This window comes from Sebastes umbrosus, chromosome 5 (assembly GCF_015220745.1).
Source record: "Sebastes umbrosus isolate fSebUmb1 chromosome 5, fSebUmb1.pri, whole genome shotgun sequence".
NCBI lineage: Eukaryota > Metazoa > Chordata > Actinopteri > Perciformes > Sebastidae > Sebastes > Sebastes umbrosus.
The window spans coordinates 3,464,311-3,477,917 of NC_051273.1; the positions used below are offsets into that span (position 1 = coordinate 3,464,311).

The 13,607-nt window shown below is 37.6% G+C and overlaps 1 protein-coding gene across 2 annotated transcripts in view; it reads right to left on the minus strand.

The window, feature by feature from the left end:
* The window catches only part of LOC119488368 (adhesion G-protein coupled receptor D2), a 104,960-nt gene extending 92,154 nt beyond the window's left edge, over positions 1–12,806 (minus strand). The window contains exons 1-15 of one of the 2 annotated variants that reach the window (XM_037769940.1): positions 12,518–12,806; positions 12,386–12,422; positions 11,782–11,806; positions 10,813–11,040; positions 9,709–10,350; positions 6,529–6,741; positions 5,826–5,899; positions 5,122–5,424; positions 4,736–4,847; positions 4,149–4,295; positions 2,997–3,099; positions 2,236–2,347; positions 1,764–1,819; positions 1,285–1,411; positions 219–322 (exon numbers count right to left, since the gene is read on the minus strand). In XM_037769940.1, coding sequence (XP_037625868.1) covers positions 219–322; positions 1,285–1,411; positions 1,764–1,819; positions 2,236–2,347; positions 2,997–3,099; positions 4,149–4,295; positions 4,736–4,847; positions 5,122–5,424; positions 5,826–5,899; positions 6,529–6,741; positions 9,709–10,350; positions 10,813–11,040; positions 11,782–11,806; positions 12,386–12,421 — 2,282 coding nt within the window. In that variant the 5' untranslated portion in view covers position 12,422; positions 12,518–12,806. The remainder of the gene's footprint in view (positions 1–218; positions 323–1,284; positions 1,412–1,763; positions 1,820–2,235; positions 2,348–2,996; positions 3,100–4,148; positions 4,296–4,735; positions 4,848–5,121; positions 5,425–5,825; positions 5,900–6,528; positions 6,742–9,708; positions 10,351–10,812; positions 11,041–11,781; positions 11,807–12,385; positions 12,423–12,517) is intronic. The other variant, XM_037769941.1, reaches the window with a different exon arrangement.
* Between the last annotated feature and the right edge of the window lie 801 nt (positions 12,807–13,607).

The window sequence follows — 13,607 nt, forward strand, 5'->3', positions numbered from 1 at the left end:
CCAATGTATAAGTTATTAGTATCTAATAAACTATTATACATAGATTGTAATTCAGCTCATGCTTTTCAATAATTTTCTTACATATACATGCTAAATCTATTTAGCAACATAACAAAGGGGCTGAGGCTGAGTTGTGTGCATTGGCTCAAACAGACAGAAAACAGGCAGATTTGTAGGTACGCGGTAGGTAAGAGGGAACAAGAAAATCAGCTACTCACTCCAGCACAGTGAACAGCATCAAGGTCACCACCAGTGCACACAGAGAAGCACCAGAGCCGATGAACGTCAGCTTGGTCAAAATAAGCTCTTCCTCAGGACTCCACTGGGACAGAAGGGAAAGGTAGTGAGAGAGAGAGATACAGAGAGAGAGAGAGAGAGAGAGAGAGCGAGAGAGAGAGAGAGGAGATGTTGGCAAACTATCACAGGTTTGATCCATCTGATGCCTTCTCAAAGACACTAAATTCCTATCTCATTGCTTAATTTGTGTAACAGCTAAAAGCCAAAAATGTACAATTTAAAAAATGTTAAAGTGCTGCTGATGGTTTTATTTTTTGTTTATTTTACTACCTTTTATGTACTTTGGATAGACAGAAAGAACAGCTTTCTTCAAAAGGATAGGCACACTGGGAGTGACACCTGCTGGTTAATATAATGTACTACAAATCCTATCCACAATCTTAGAGGTCAAAGATGATGACCTGAATTTAGATTTCACATCAGCAACATTTAGATTGAAATTATTTCTGTCAGAAGAAGGGAAAAACAAATATCACATACTATACTATTTCACTACACCACTCATAACCTTAACCACAGTTTAAATTTGAGGTTTATTGTCGAATTTATAGTTAACATTAGAGCTGCAATGATTAATCAATTAGTTGTCAACTATCAAATTAATCGGCAACTATTTTGATAATTGATTAATTGGTTTGAGTAATTTTTTTAACAAAAACTATTTTAAATTCTCTGATTTCAGCTTCTTATTTTCTGGTTTCTTTATTCCTCTATGACAGAAAACTGAACATCTTTGAGTGGTGGACAAAACAAGACATTTGAGGACGTTATCTTGGGGCTTTGGGAAACACTGATCAACATTTTTCACCATTTTCTGACATTTTATAGACCAAAGATTTAATTGATTGATTGAGAAAAGAATCTACAAAATAATAGACAATGAAAATGATTATTAATTGCAGCACTAGTTAACATTTTTCCGTCATGCAACCTCTTTTTTCAACATGTGATTTAACTCACTGCATCACAAATCATTTCATGAGTTACCTTCGACTCCAGGTAATTCATCAGCACTGCAAAGTTGGTGGTGTGGTTACAGAGACAGGAAGTGACACCAGAGCCGGCAAAGGTCACCCTGCAACCATCACTGGACCAGCTACTGGTATGATTATGCCTGTACAGCACAATACACACGCACAGACACACACACAAACACACCCTCATCAATTAGTTTCAGAGTGCAGAGACATTTAGTATTAAACATTAAGAATTAAATAAATATATAAAGGATTTCATTTCTATCTGTCCAAATATATATAGTTTTGGAATGAAACATCATACACAATTATTATATTTGATTGTTGTGTTCAAGATTAAGATACACACAGCATCAAAAGAGTGAAATATGTCCTAAAAATTAATAGTACACAATAAGAGACCACCTCTTCATCATTTACCCAACAGCCTCAATCTGCACATTCATTTAACAGGGCTGTTTATGTGACTGTGTTGTTGGTCAAACTTACATCAAGCTGAAATTCCAAAAGGCACAAACAGGAGTAACTCGCTGTGAATACTCCACCTACAAACAGAAACACATGTTGGCACTTGTTTTCTTTCTCTTGTAATATATGACCTTGGACTCTAACCAGCCAAAAGTGGATAAAAATCATGTGCTGCTTGCTGGGAGATGGAAATTCTTGTGTGGTGACATATTGAATTTTGTGAGTTTATCAAAGGGGAACAAGTTAATCATAACGCTACTGCTTTTCCCAAAGAATGGCTGCTTTTTTTTACAAAATGTTTGCCATCAATTTCAGTTTCAAACCAGAACTGAATGTTGATCTTTGTTGTTAAACATTGCAGACCCAAATTAGCATCGTTAAACCTCATATACTACGTGATCACTCGACTGTTAACCTGGACGGATCAGTTCAAATATATATATACTTGATATGATGGTCTTAATAATCATACTGTGTGAACAATGGACTATACCACGTGTGATGAGGAAAGGGTGTACTTGATGGCCACGGGGATGGTTTGGGCCTTGGAGGCATCACGGACGGTGGCTGAGATGACAACAGAAGCCAGGTGACCTGGTAGAGTTCTGAGAAGACAGACAATGGTTACCACTTACATCTGTCTTACATCTGTCTTACATCTGTCTTACAATTTAAAAGGTCAGATATACACAAATTACAATTCAATCCAATCTACTGGTATCCACTGTCTGAATGATCCCTACTCTTTCAAAATGAAGAAGTGATTTGGTTGAAACCAGAGCACACAAGTTAACTTGTTGATTTACATTTTTTGGTATTTGGTTTAACTTTATGTTATTATTAGAGAATAAGGACATTTAAAAACAAAGATCCTAAAAATGGAACATAAAATTAATGCTGAATTCAACACCACATGAAAAAGAGAAAAAGTACATCAGTTTAGATTTGAGATGTTTTCATATAGATTTGACTATTTTAGGGCCACTTTTAATGAAGACATTACTTATACTGAACCTCAAGTCAACCATCGTGGTTTCTGCTCATTAGATGCTTGATACAACTGATTTTCAGAACTGATAAGCTTCATAAAATATATAAATGCTATACAAAGTGAAATCAAATAAGGCTAAGGTGCGAATAAAATGTGCTACGGACACTGAGCTTGTTTGTTTCTGTGAGTTGACTGTATCTCAGAATAGTCAGCAGCATTTAAAGTCGAGCATAAGAGACGACAACAGGCAATATACAGCCAACCTTTTGACTTTCTCTTGGTGACTCTGTGGAGGCTCCTGTGCTCCAGACTCAATCTCACTCAGATGGCTGTAGTGGGTATGAATCAACATCACTTCCTCATACCCTGAAAAGAGAGAAAGGAGGAGACCAGATCTATTTTCATTCTTTAGTAATACAAAATACATTGCTGAGCATCACTTCAGTTTCACAGTGTCACACTACAAACACGTTGCAAACACATTGTTCAGTTAGAAGGAGTTTTAGTTATCCATCTACTCAAAGTTATGTTTCCAAAATGTCAAATATTTTAGATTTTGATCCGATTTTGTAGTCCCAACTAAGTTTCATATTCTGGAGGCATTTCGACAAACTCTTATAGCAAAACCTCTACAGCAAAGAATGTAACATGATTTAATCATATATTGTTTTGTAACCTGTAGTACTTCTGATATTAATATAATTAACAGAATCAACTGATTAACTTAATTATTTTATTTTATATAATACTTTATAGGCATCAAATACAATTTAAATGATGATTTGAACCAATTAAATCTACAACTGCTTGAAGGGTGCAGGATGGAGGAAGTTGATTCAAAATCCTTTAGTTTGATTTCAAGAATGAGCTGATAAGCGCTGCAAAAATATACATGGTTCAAAGTGTAGCTACAGCACCTTAATTAAACAAAGCTAATATGACCAGGATGAACATTTCAGAACTTTTTGTTTTTTTAATCTGCACAAGGCAACTACAGTGTGTCTGATGTATAGTTATGGTTAGGCAACTAAAACACAAGATTAAGATTACAATCACAATACTCTACAATCAAGGTTTTTAAATCTTAATTTAATCAGCAAAGAATGAACGTGCATGTATTTATTGCATTGCATGGTATGTACTGGTACTTAGATCAACCGTAGTGTGTAATTGGGGGCAGTAGGAAGAAGTTTGTGTGGGCACATGTGCATGTTGTTTGTGTACCAAATCATGTAAAACACATGTAATATGAGCTCACATAGCATTTGTACATCTTAAAATTGAGTGTTTAAGCATATAAGTTGTTCCTTCTCATTTGGGATAGCCTATATGACAAGTGCCTTTTCATGTGTGTGTGTGTGTGTGTGTGCGTAAGTGCGTGCGTGCGTGCATGCGTGTGTGTGTGTGTTTCCTACCCAGTGCGTGTATCCTCTGGAGCTCAGTGTCAGGGATAAGCAACTCATCCTGACCACTGCTGCTGGCGGTGTGAGAGCCAACTGCAGATGGCTTGAAAACTTGACTACAACTGTCTTCAGTTAGCTTCTGCCACGTCATGTACACATCTGGAAGCAAAGACAGCAAAGGACAGCCAGACAATAGAGACAGATTAACAACAACAATAACGAGAAGCAGAAATGAAAGAATAGCCTCTATTTATCAGTGTTACAAAGCCAAGAGCTACCAGGGTTGAGTCAATAACATTATACATGGTAGACTTATCAGTGTATCAAAAACAATTCCCTGAATTCTGAACATGTAACCGCTGCAAAAAATAAGGAGATGAAGGAGTGCAATATGACTAAAAAATCAGAAAAAAAAAACGAAATTGCAATACTGATTGTTGCAGTCTCTACATCACAGGCCTGTTTTTAAGTAAAACGTATCATAGACAGCTGCTGTGAAATCTTATTTTTCATCTTTCTACATTTCTCCATCAGCTTGGATCGCCACTGAAACTGTGCCTGTATTTTTTAACTGATGTGTACTAAGATGTTTTTATTACCTATGTTCTTGGTGGAAAGGGTGAAGTCTCTTCTCTCAGCAGATAGCATGTCTGCAAGAGTTTCACTGAGACTGTCAATGCTCTGGACAATAGTAAAAGGTCCCACACTGACCTGTACAAGTAAAACAGACCCAACAACACAAAATGAGATTCATGGAGGACAAAAGATGACTTTACAGGGTTAAAAAAGTTGTGAAAATGATGTTACCATGCTAAGATATCAGTGACTGTTTGGTTGAATCTGAGTTATCCCATACAACCCAGAAACATCTTTTTTTCTGACTGGTTAGACAGGATTTCTACATTTTGCTTGGCTAAAGTACAATGCTAACTATACATCCCAGAATACACTCGCAAAAACAGATAAACACAGATCACCGCCTCACCCCATCCTCTGACAGGCCCATCCACTGTGTAGCCATGTGTGGCTCCAGCATCAAACTCGCCACCTGTACATAGCTGGTAGCAATGGACACCATGACTTCTGCTGCGCCAGCTCCAGCAGGGTGAGAGCTAGAAGCCAGTGCTGTGAGGTCCGTCTCAATCATCTGGGTGAGGTAGAGGACATCACTGGAGGTGAGGAGGTGAGGGCCACCGGCCTCCACCACCTGAAGAACAGCCTGGGTCAGCTGCTGCAGTGAGGCCAGATCTCTGTCCAGGGAGGTATTACTGCTCAGATTAACCATCAGCTGAGGAAAAGAAGGATGGATAAAGATCCTGAACTGTATTTACCTGAGGTAATGTGGTTGCAATACAATGCTGCAACAGATTGCAACAGATTCTCTGAGATTTTATCCCAATAAGTTAGTCTTGAAAAACATCCAGTGTTGGGGACGTTACTCAGAAAAATATATTATTCTCCTAAAATTGTAACAAGATATTTTTTTAACGAGAGTACTTCACCTTTATGGCATGCCAATAAGTGCAAGTCTGGTATCAGCAAAGTAGATCTGAGTTTTTTCTTTGAAAGGCATCAATTCTACCTTAAACATGGCCAACATTTCCAACATTACACAGCTTACATTAAAGTTCATAAAGTTAGAAATATTCTGTGTTGCTGCAAATAGGTAATAATAAGTGTCCAACTCACAGATTTGGTCAGAGAATCCTTGCTCAATCTACTGAAGAATGGTGTCTTTGGTAAACTGATAACATCCAGCACTTCTGCAGACAGAAACAGAGACAAATTTAATTCAATACAATGCAATCTATTACAGCAAGAGCAAAAACAGCCTTAGACCTTTCCATAGATTCAACACTCTTTGCTATACTGACAGTGTCAACAATTTAAAATTATAAATTATGCAAAGGTAGTATTTCGCTATTACAGTATGGAGGACAGAACCTGCCAAAGTCAAAAATAAATAAATAAATGACTCAAAATAAATATATATGCCTTAAATGATAAAATGTGACACAAATTGATATTTACTTTACGTTTCTTCTTTATTTATTCACCTTTGTATTAATTCCCCTATCTACTCTCATATTTAAATTTCCCTTTTATTTATTTATTTATTTGTATTAACATTTAAATGTATCTATTTTTGCATTTATTTATTTTAAATATATTTTAAATGTATTTATTCATTATTAAATGTACATATTTATTTATGCATTTAATTATTTCTGCATGATTTTACCTTTGCATTTCCCTCCCTATTTATTCCCCCACACTCATTTATTTATCTCTATTTCCACTGTCTCTCAGAGTTAGATACAGCAGAGCAAATCATTAAATAACATCAAGAATAAAATGCATAAAAATCCATTGACATTATTATTATTGGTACCTTTCTTAAACTGGCAGACGGCCCCTCTGAATGAGTCACACTTGACCAGGCCCGAGCTCTCAGTAACAGGGTCAAAGATGCCACAAGACTCGGACTCAGACTCAGACTTAGGCTCAGGGCTTTGGAACAACTCAAAGGAGAAGGTTTGATTCTGCAAAGAATTTCCATCCAGGAGGGAATCCAAGAACGAATCTGCTGACACGGTGAAGTTTCCTAGCGAAGGAAATGGCAAAGGTTATTCTTAATGTTAAATTCTTGAAAGTGAAAGAGGGTCACATCAAGACTGAATGTCATGTCACTGTTACAGTAGTCCAGATAATGCAACACTTCAGAAATATTCTAAAGTCAAAGTCACAGCTCATCAAGATGTAAATTAAAGGCAGAAGACTCAGGCAGGTTTCCTGAGCCACAAGAGTTCCCCCAAGATATGATGTTACATCATAAACGTATGTAATAAACTTCACATGATAACCCCAACATCATCTCCATATACTGTAGTTATTGTTGAGCTAACACTCTCTTAGCCAAACCGTTGAAATAGTAAGTAAGTAAGTAAGTTGTCAGTGAATTCCAAAATGCCCCAAAAAGTGTTTTCTGCTGTCCCCACGGCTATAGTGTATGAACGTGTGTGCAACGGAAAATTGGTCCAAGTTAGGAAAGCTTGTGGTCATGCCAAATAACTGTACATTTTTCTATTCTATATGTATGTTTCTTGACTGTGCAGTACTTGTTTTTTTATTTTCTCTTGCACCAAAGCACCAAGGCACATTCCTTGTATGTGAAAACCTTCATGTACTTGGCAATATACCTGATTCTGATTCTGAGATTTAGACAACGATAACAATTGGATAAAGTTATAAAACAATCGTGGTCATGGTTATGGAAAGATCTGTCACAGACAAGTAAAAGGTGTTATTTTTGGTTAAAAACGCGGTGTGGTTGTAAGCTTAAGGCTGATATTTATGGATGAACAGACAAGAGGATGTGGGTCTTGGTGTAGGACACTTTGGTATGTGACGACCTCTGGAATGGCTGCTGATCAGAAGACTAGCTGTTTCAAGGATTGAATCTGTAGCAGTTCAGTTGCAGGAGTAGCAGGGGTGTAACGATACATCAATATGGATCGATATATCAATTCAATTTAGTGATCAACGACCCAATGTCATCGATGCAAAGTGAAAACGTTGATACATTTTGTACGATTTCTACGATACGCCTTTATTTTGAAATTATTTACTGATAAAAAACATTTGAAACATGATAAAATGTGGCACTTTATAGCGAACAACAGGATTTTTTTTTGTATTATTTATATTAAAAAGAAGAGATTGTTTTTCATTTAAATGTCTGTAAGAGCTCAGTAATACAAATGTCAAATTACTGTCTATTTATTTCGTTGTTTTTCTGTGAGTTGATGTAAATGCAACTGATTGTGGTGGTAAATATCTATGAAATATGATATTCTGTCATATCAATCGTAGGCCCCTGAAATGAATCGGATCTAAATCGGATCGTGGCAGACTTTGTGATATCAGCAAATATCATATTGTGATGAAACTTGTGATTTATACCCCTAAGGAGTAGTGTGTCCTATATATGTATGTCTGAACTGGTCTGATGAGAAAGAGGAAGACTTAAGCAGCCTGACTGGATACCAGGTACTAACATGTTAAAGTCCTATTACTTAAAGACCAACGGATCAATCCTGGCAACAGCTACTGTACATACTCTAACTCTGTTGATCATTAAAAATATACGAAATAAAGAAAGATAAAAAAATACTGGAAAAAAAAACCTGAAAATCACTAAAGGAGTGCAAGTGCACTATCCTTTCAGCATGCTCAGTTCCAGGAGGAGGAGTGTTTTGGGCTCTCATTGCTCATCGGGGAGCATGATGTCAGCGCGGGAGAAGTTTGTTTTGAAGGGTGGGATTCAGAGTGACGTGATTCACAAAACATTTACAAGAACCATTATGAGCCCTGCCTTTTGCCAATTACAACTTAGTCACCGTCTCCCCCTATGCAGTGGAGCGGGAGAGCAAATGAGACAGATTTCCTCTTTCCTTCAATCTCTTTAAACTTCCAGTAGTGCTTAATGCTGGAAAGGAAAAGAGTGTGTGCGTGCACGTGAGTGTGTTTGTTTACCGTCTGTATGTAAGTTTGCCCAAAGCATGATGCCACAAATTCAGAAAGGATTAGGGATATCCTGATCAAGCTTGTTTTTGCTGACCCCAATCCAAGTCATTTAATAATGAGTAAAGCATATTTATAACAAGTAATAAAATGTGTGAACTTCACAGCTCATCTGTCTTTTCAAACAAAGGAATTGTAGCTAAAGATCAGGAATTTCCTTTTCAAGTTAGTCAGGAACAGATTCGGAAAAAAAAGAGATCTGGAATAGATCATAAAAAGCTAAGAAAGCACTTGGCCACAATTCTTGGTCTTGGTCTTTTGCAATAAAACAGTCTTGCAGTCCTACTGTATGTTTTCACACTTTGAGCTCATGTCTTAAATGTACTTTTTAATCTAATTTACTTTTTGAAGTAGATTTTGTGAACTACTTTTCTCTTAGTGTGTACCTCACTGTAACTATTTCCCTAACTATTTAAATTATACTAGTTGACTACAGTTTTAGTGATCCCACTGTTTAAAACAAGTACTTAAAGCGTGTTATTCCAAGTACTTAAAGCCAACATCTATTTAAATGACATCATGGTTGGGCCTGATAAGAGAGATAAGAGCAGAGTGGGTGTAGAGGGAGATGAAACAGAGAAGAGCAGATATGGGTCTAGTCGTATCTGCAATTAATTCACAATATTTATTTTACTCTGCTTGGATGCCAGATGGGTGTGGTTTACACATCAAGCCAGCTCAGATCTTGGCATGTTACTGAAAAGTTTGTAGTCCTAAATGACTTTCAAATGGTCTCTATGCGATTGTTTTTTTCTGCATAGCAACCCCACCCAGTGGTCGTGCCAAACTATCTAAACTGTAAACAATATTTGAAAATAATGCTTAACTATTCCACTGGAACATGCAGATAGATTTGAGTATCTTCTGTCTTTCATGGTGTAAACTATTCCTGAACTTCCCTGTACTGGGTGATTACATAAGCTTTGATTTAGATTCTGGTAACCCTTCAGCTTCTTCCCGTCCTCATGGTGCATCATAACAAATGTACCTTGACATGGGCTGTCTCTCCTCAGCTTCGCAAGGGATGACTCTATTTCCATGGCTGCTTCACTCCACTTGAACACCAGCCCAGAGGAAATGGGTGAACACAACTTTTCCATGGTGTAGATTTCGCTGCTGTTCAGTACCCGATCCCATATGTGCAGCTCTGTGATGCTCCCTGAGAATGACTCATCCTTCTTAAATGAACCCCCAAAGGTGCCCTGCTCCTGTCCAATAATGAAACGGCCATCCGGGCCAATGCTGTTAGAACTTAATCCATCACCCCTTGACACCATAAGGCCATGAATATACAGTGCCCAGCGTCCACCGTTCTGGCTCCAAGAAACGCACACAGAGTGCCAGGAGTCGTCGTGGTCGAAGGCTTCTTGGTAAGGTCCATGAATGCCATGGACCAGCAGAGCCAGTTGCACAGGCTTGCTCTTGGTCAGCTTCACACGGAGCTGGAACTCATTAATATATGACTGGATGGAATAAGAAAAAATGGTGGAAATTCCAGAGAAATTTGGATCGAAGCGGAGACGGGTGCAAACGGTCACTGAATCCATGGAGGAGAACTTGTGCCGGAGACGGGCATGCTTCCTGTCCGAGCGCTCAGTGAACTCCAGAATCAGGGTGTCCGAGGAGGAACCTTTGGTTTCACCCCACACAGAGAAGAAAGAGGTGTTATTATGAAGGAAAATCCTGCCACAGCTCTCGGAAAAGATGGAAACTAATCATAAAATTCCACTTTGTGAACTGTAAACACTTGGGAAACATTTATTCACTGTGGCTAAGAGTGTTGCATGAGTGTTTCTCTATTTTTTACTAATGGGATTATTGTGCATATTATATATTTTTTCTTTGTTTTGTATATTGTTTGGACCCAAATGTTTTATATTTTTGTGTCAATAAAAGAACTAACTAACTATGGCAGCATTGTCAGTCCCATTTCATATTCTATTCCCCTTTTGTTAAGCCAGTGAGCAGGCTGAAAGGTGTCTTGGAAAAGAAAAACAATGAGCCTACTATGTAAAAAGAAGGGGTGCTAAAAAGGGTGCTGTGCTTATATTATGTAGCCTATAAATTGTTACAAATTGCACTCTGAACCTACTTGTTGTTGTACGTGTCATGACTTTCCTGGAAATCCACACAGGGTGAGAGATGTTCAAGGATTTTAAAAAGCTGGTCAGCTCTTGCTTCTCTACTGGGTTGGAGGCAGTGGCCAAGGCCCCAAAGCGCTGGTTACACAGATCTCCTGCATTGTCCCATTGCAGGCGATCAGGCACATACTCATAGTAGGACTCATCATACATCTGGTTTCTAGTTCCCAGTGTAAAGGCTGGTCAAAAAAGAGAGAAGAAGATTAGAAGATTTAGTAGAGAGACACCCCAGACAGCATTGGTAAAAAACTAAAAAAGTCAGGCTAAAATGTCTGTCTGTTTTGATTTTGTTTCTGACGTCCCAAGGACATCTTAATCCTGTTCAGATCATATCTGGGGCTTCATCCCATAATCAACGTTTGTCATCTGGATTAAAACCAGTGGTAGAGCAGCACCACCACAAGATGACACAATTAAAAGAGCATTAGTCAAACCTCAAAAGATGGTAAACAATGTGGAAAACATGTACAAATATGGCATGAGTTGATTTCCTGTTGAAGAACATTACAGTCTCCTCATCAGCCCACACAGTTCTGTCTCCTGCCATTTTTTGTCTCTTCAGTGGAGCTAAGCTTTTAGTGACCGTGAACAGTATTCAAACTTTTCCACCTCAACCAGGCATTAACACTTTTTTTCTCTAGCATTTTCACTTACATTTTTTAAAGCAAAAAAAATGCATAAAAACAGGCATCAGCCAAGATGTAAATATCCCATCACTTTCTGTTCACTTAATGCTATGTCAGTGAGCTACAAATGAATTAAACTTGAATTTTTTTTCAGATTTAGTAACCAATGTTCCCCTAGAATACCACTAGAGGTTAAGTGAGAAAATGTGTAATTATGCCAATGCTAGTTAGTCTGCTTCATCTAGCAAGTTGACCCCTTATTAAAAGAAATAAATGACATAAAAAGTGACTTACCGGATATATAGCTGTGGAAACAAACCTGAAACATGAGTATTTAGAAGTTTAGCTCATTTGCTGAAGGTATGAAGGACAGCACCTGAGCTGGCTAGCATTAGCTGGTATTCTTTACTAATGAGATAAGACAATATGGGTCCTAACTGACAGGTAGAGCCGAAGAACAAGCCTGTTTTCTAACAGAACACCTCACCATACATTGTCAGGCCCTGCACCAAATATTGAAAACCAAAACAGGCTATGTTTAAATGTCTTTAAATGATTTCCATGATTAATTCAACAGTAAACTATCTGCAGCACAAAATAAAAGTTAATTGCCTGCACTTTTACTTGGCACAGTGATTTAGAACACTTTTATAAACCCATGATTCTAATTGACTTTCTAGCCAATCAGAAGCCAGTATTTTCTCTATCTCACAAATGACTAGTTTAAGGAAAAACAGGAAAAATGAATGCATTTAGTCCAATCAGACAACGTGCATTAAGGCATATTTACACATCCACAAATATAATACAAAGGCAGACAAACATCCATAAGGACTCTGAAAAACGACACCTAGTTAAAAGTCATAACGTGTTTGATGATAATATAAAAACTACTCACCAGCAGGCCTATTTTGGGGAACAATAACCAGTGCATCCTGAAAAAAGCATGGGATGTAATTTAATCGTATTATTATCTTGATCAAGCATAAAAAGATAAACGAATCTTTTTTTTTTTTCTTTTTTTTTTTACCTTAATTAGTCGTCTTGATAAAAACTTTTTGCGCGTCTTCTCATTCCAATCGCGTCGTGTCTGTGAACGCAGCATTCAGCCACTAGAGCGACGGGTTCTGTGTGTTTAATCCACTAAGTGTAAAGTTTAAAGGAGGGTTTCTTCTTCTCAGATCTAGCAGACCGTCATTAAAGCAGAGGAGAAACCCTGGTGGTAGCTGACTCCAGAGAGCATGAAGGGAGGATGCAGAGGAAGCTGCAGACAGCGAGGAGGAGGAGGAGGAGGAAGAGGAGTGGGTGTAACCTGCAGCGAGTAGATTTAACTAAAGTAGGGTTCAAGGACCTACAGGGGCCCTTGAGTGGGTGCCTGGGGGTCTAGTTCAACGAGTTTTGCACTAAATGCACAAATGAATGTGAATCTATTAATCAAGTTAATGGTGTTAGAGTTAAAGTGTGTCAACCAGGAGTTTCTAACATAATAAAGTTTGGGACCATTTAGTCCAGGGGTCTGCAACCTGCGGGTCTGGAGCCACATGCGGCTCTTTACCCCCTCTCCAGTGGATTATTAAAAAAATTAGTGGAAATAAACAACTGTTTTTTTGTGTACATTTCAATTCTATGTATCATTGTTGTAGGTGTATGGTACGACTGTACGATGGAGTATTAGGGCCACTTTGAGGGAAAAAAATAAATCGGAGATTTCGAGAATAAAGTCGTAATATTACAAGAATAAAGTTATAGGTTTACTAGAAAAGAAGTTGTAATATTATGAGAATAAAGTCATAATATTATAAAGTAGTAATTTTACGTGTTATTTTCTTTTTTCTCGTAAACTTCTGACTTCATTCTCGTAATATGACGACTTTTGTCTTGTAATGTTAGGACTTTATTCTCGTAATATTATGACTTTTTTTCTCGTAAAGTTATGACTTTATACTCGTAACATTAGGACTTTTTTCTCATAATATTACGAGTATTTTATTCTGTAAATCTCAGTTTTTTTTCTTCAATGTGGCCCTAATATTCCGTAGTACATTTGCTCTTTGCCCCTTACTGCATTAGACTTATATACTATATAGTTAGACTATAAACTGTTACCTTCATCACAATGC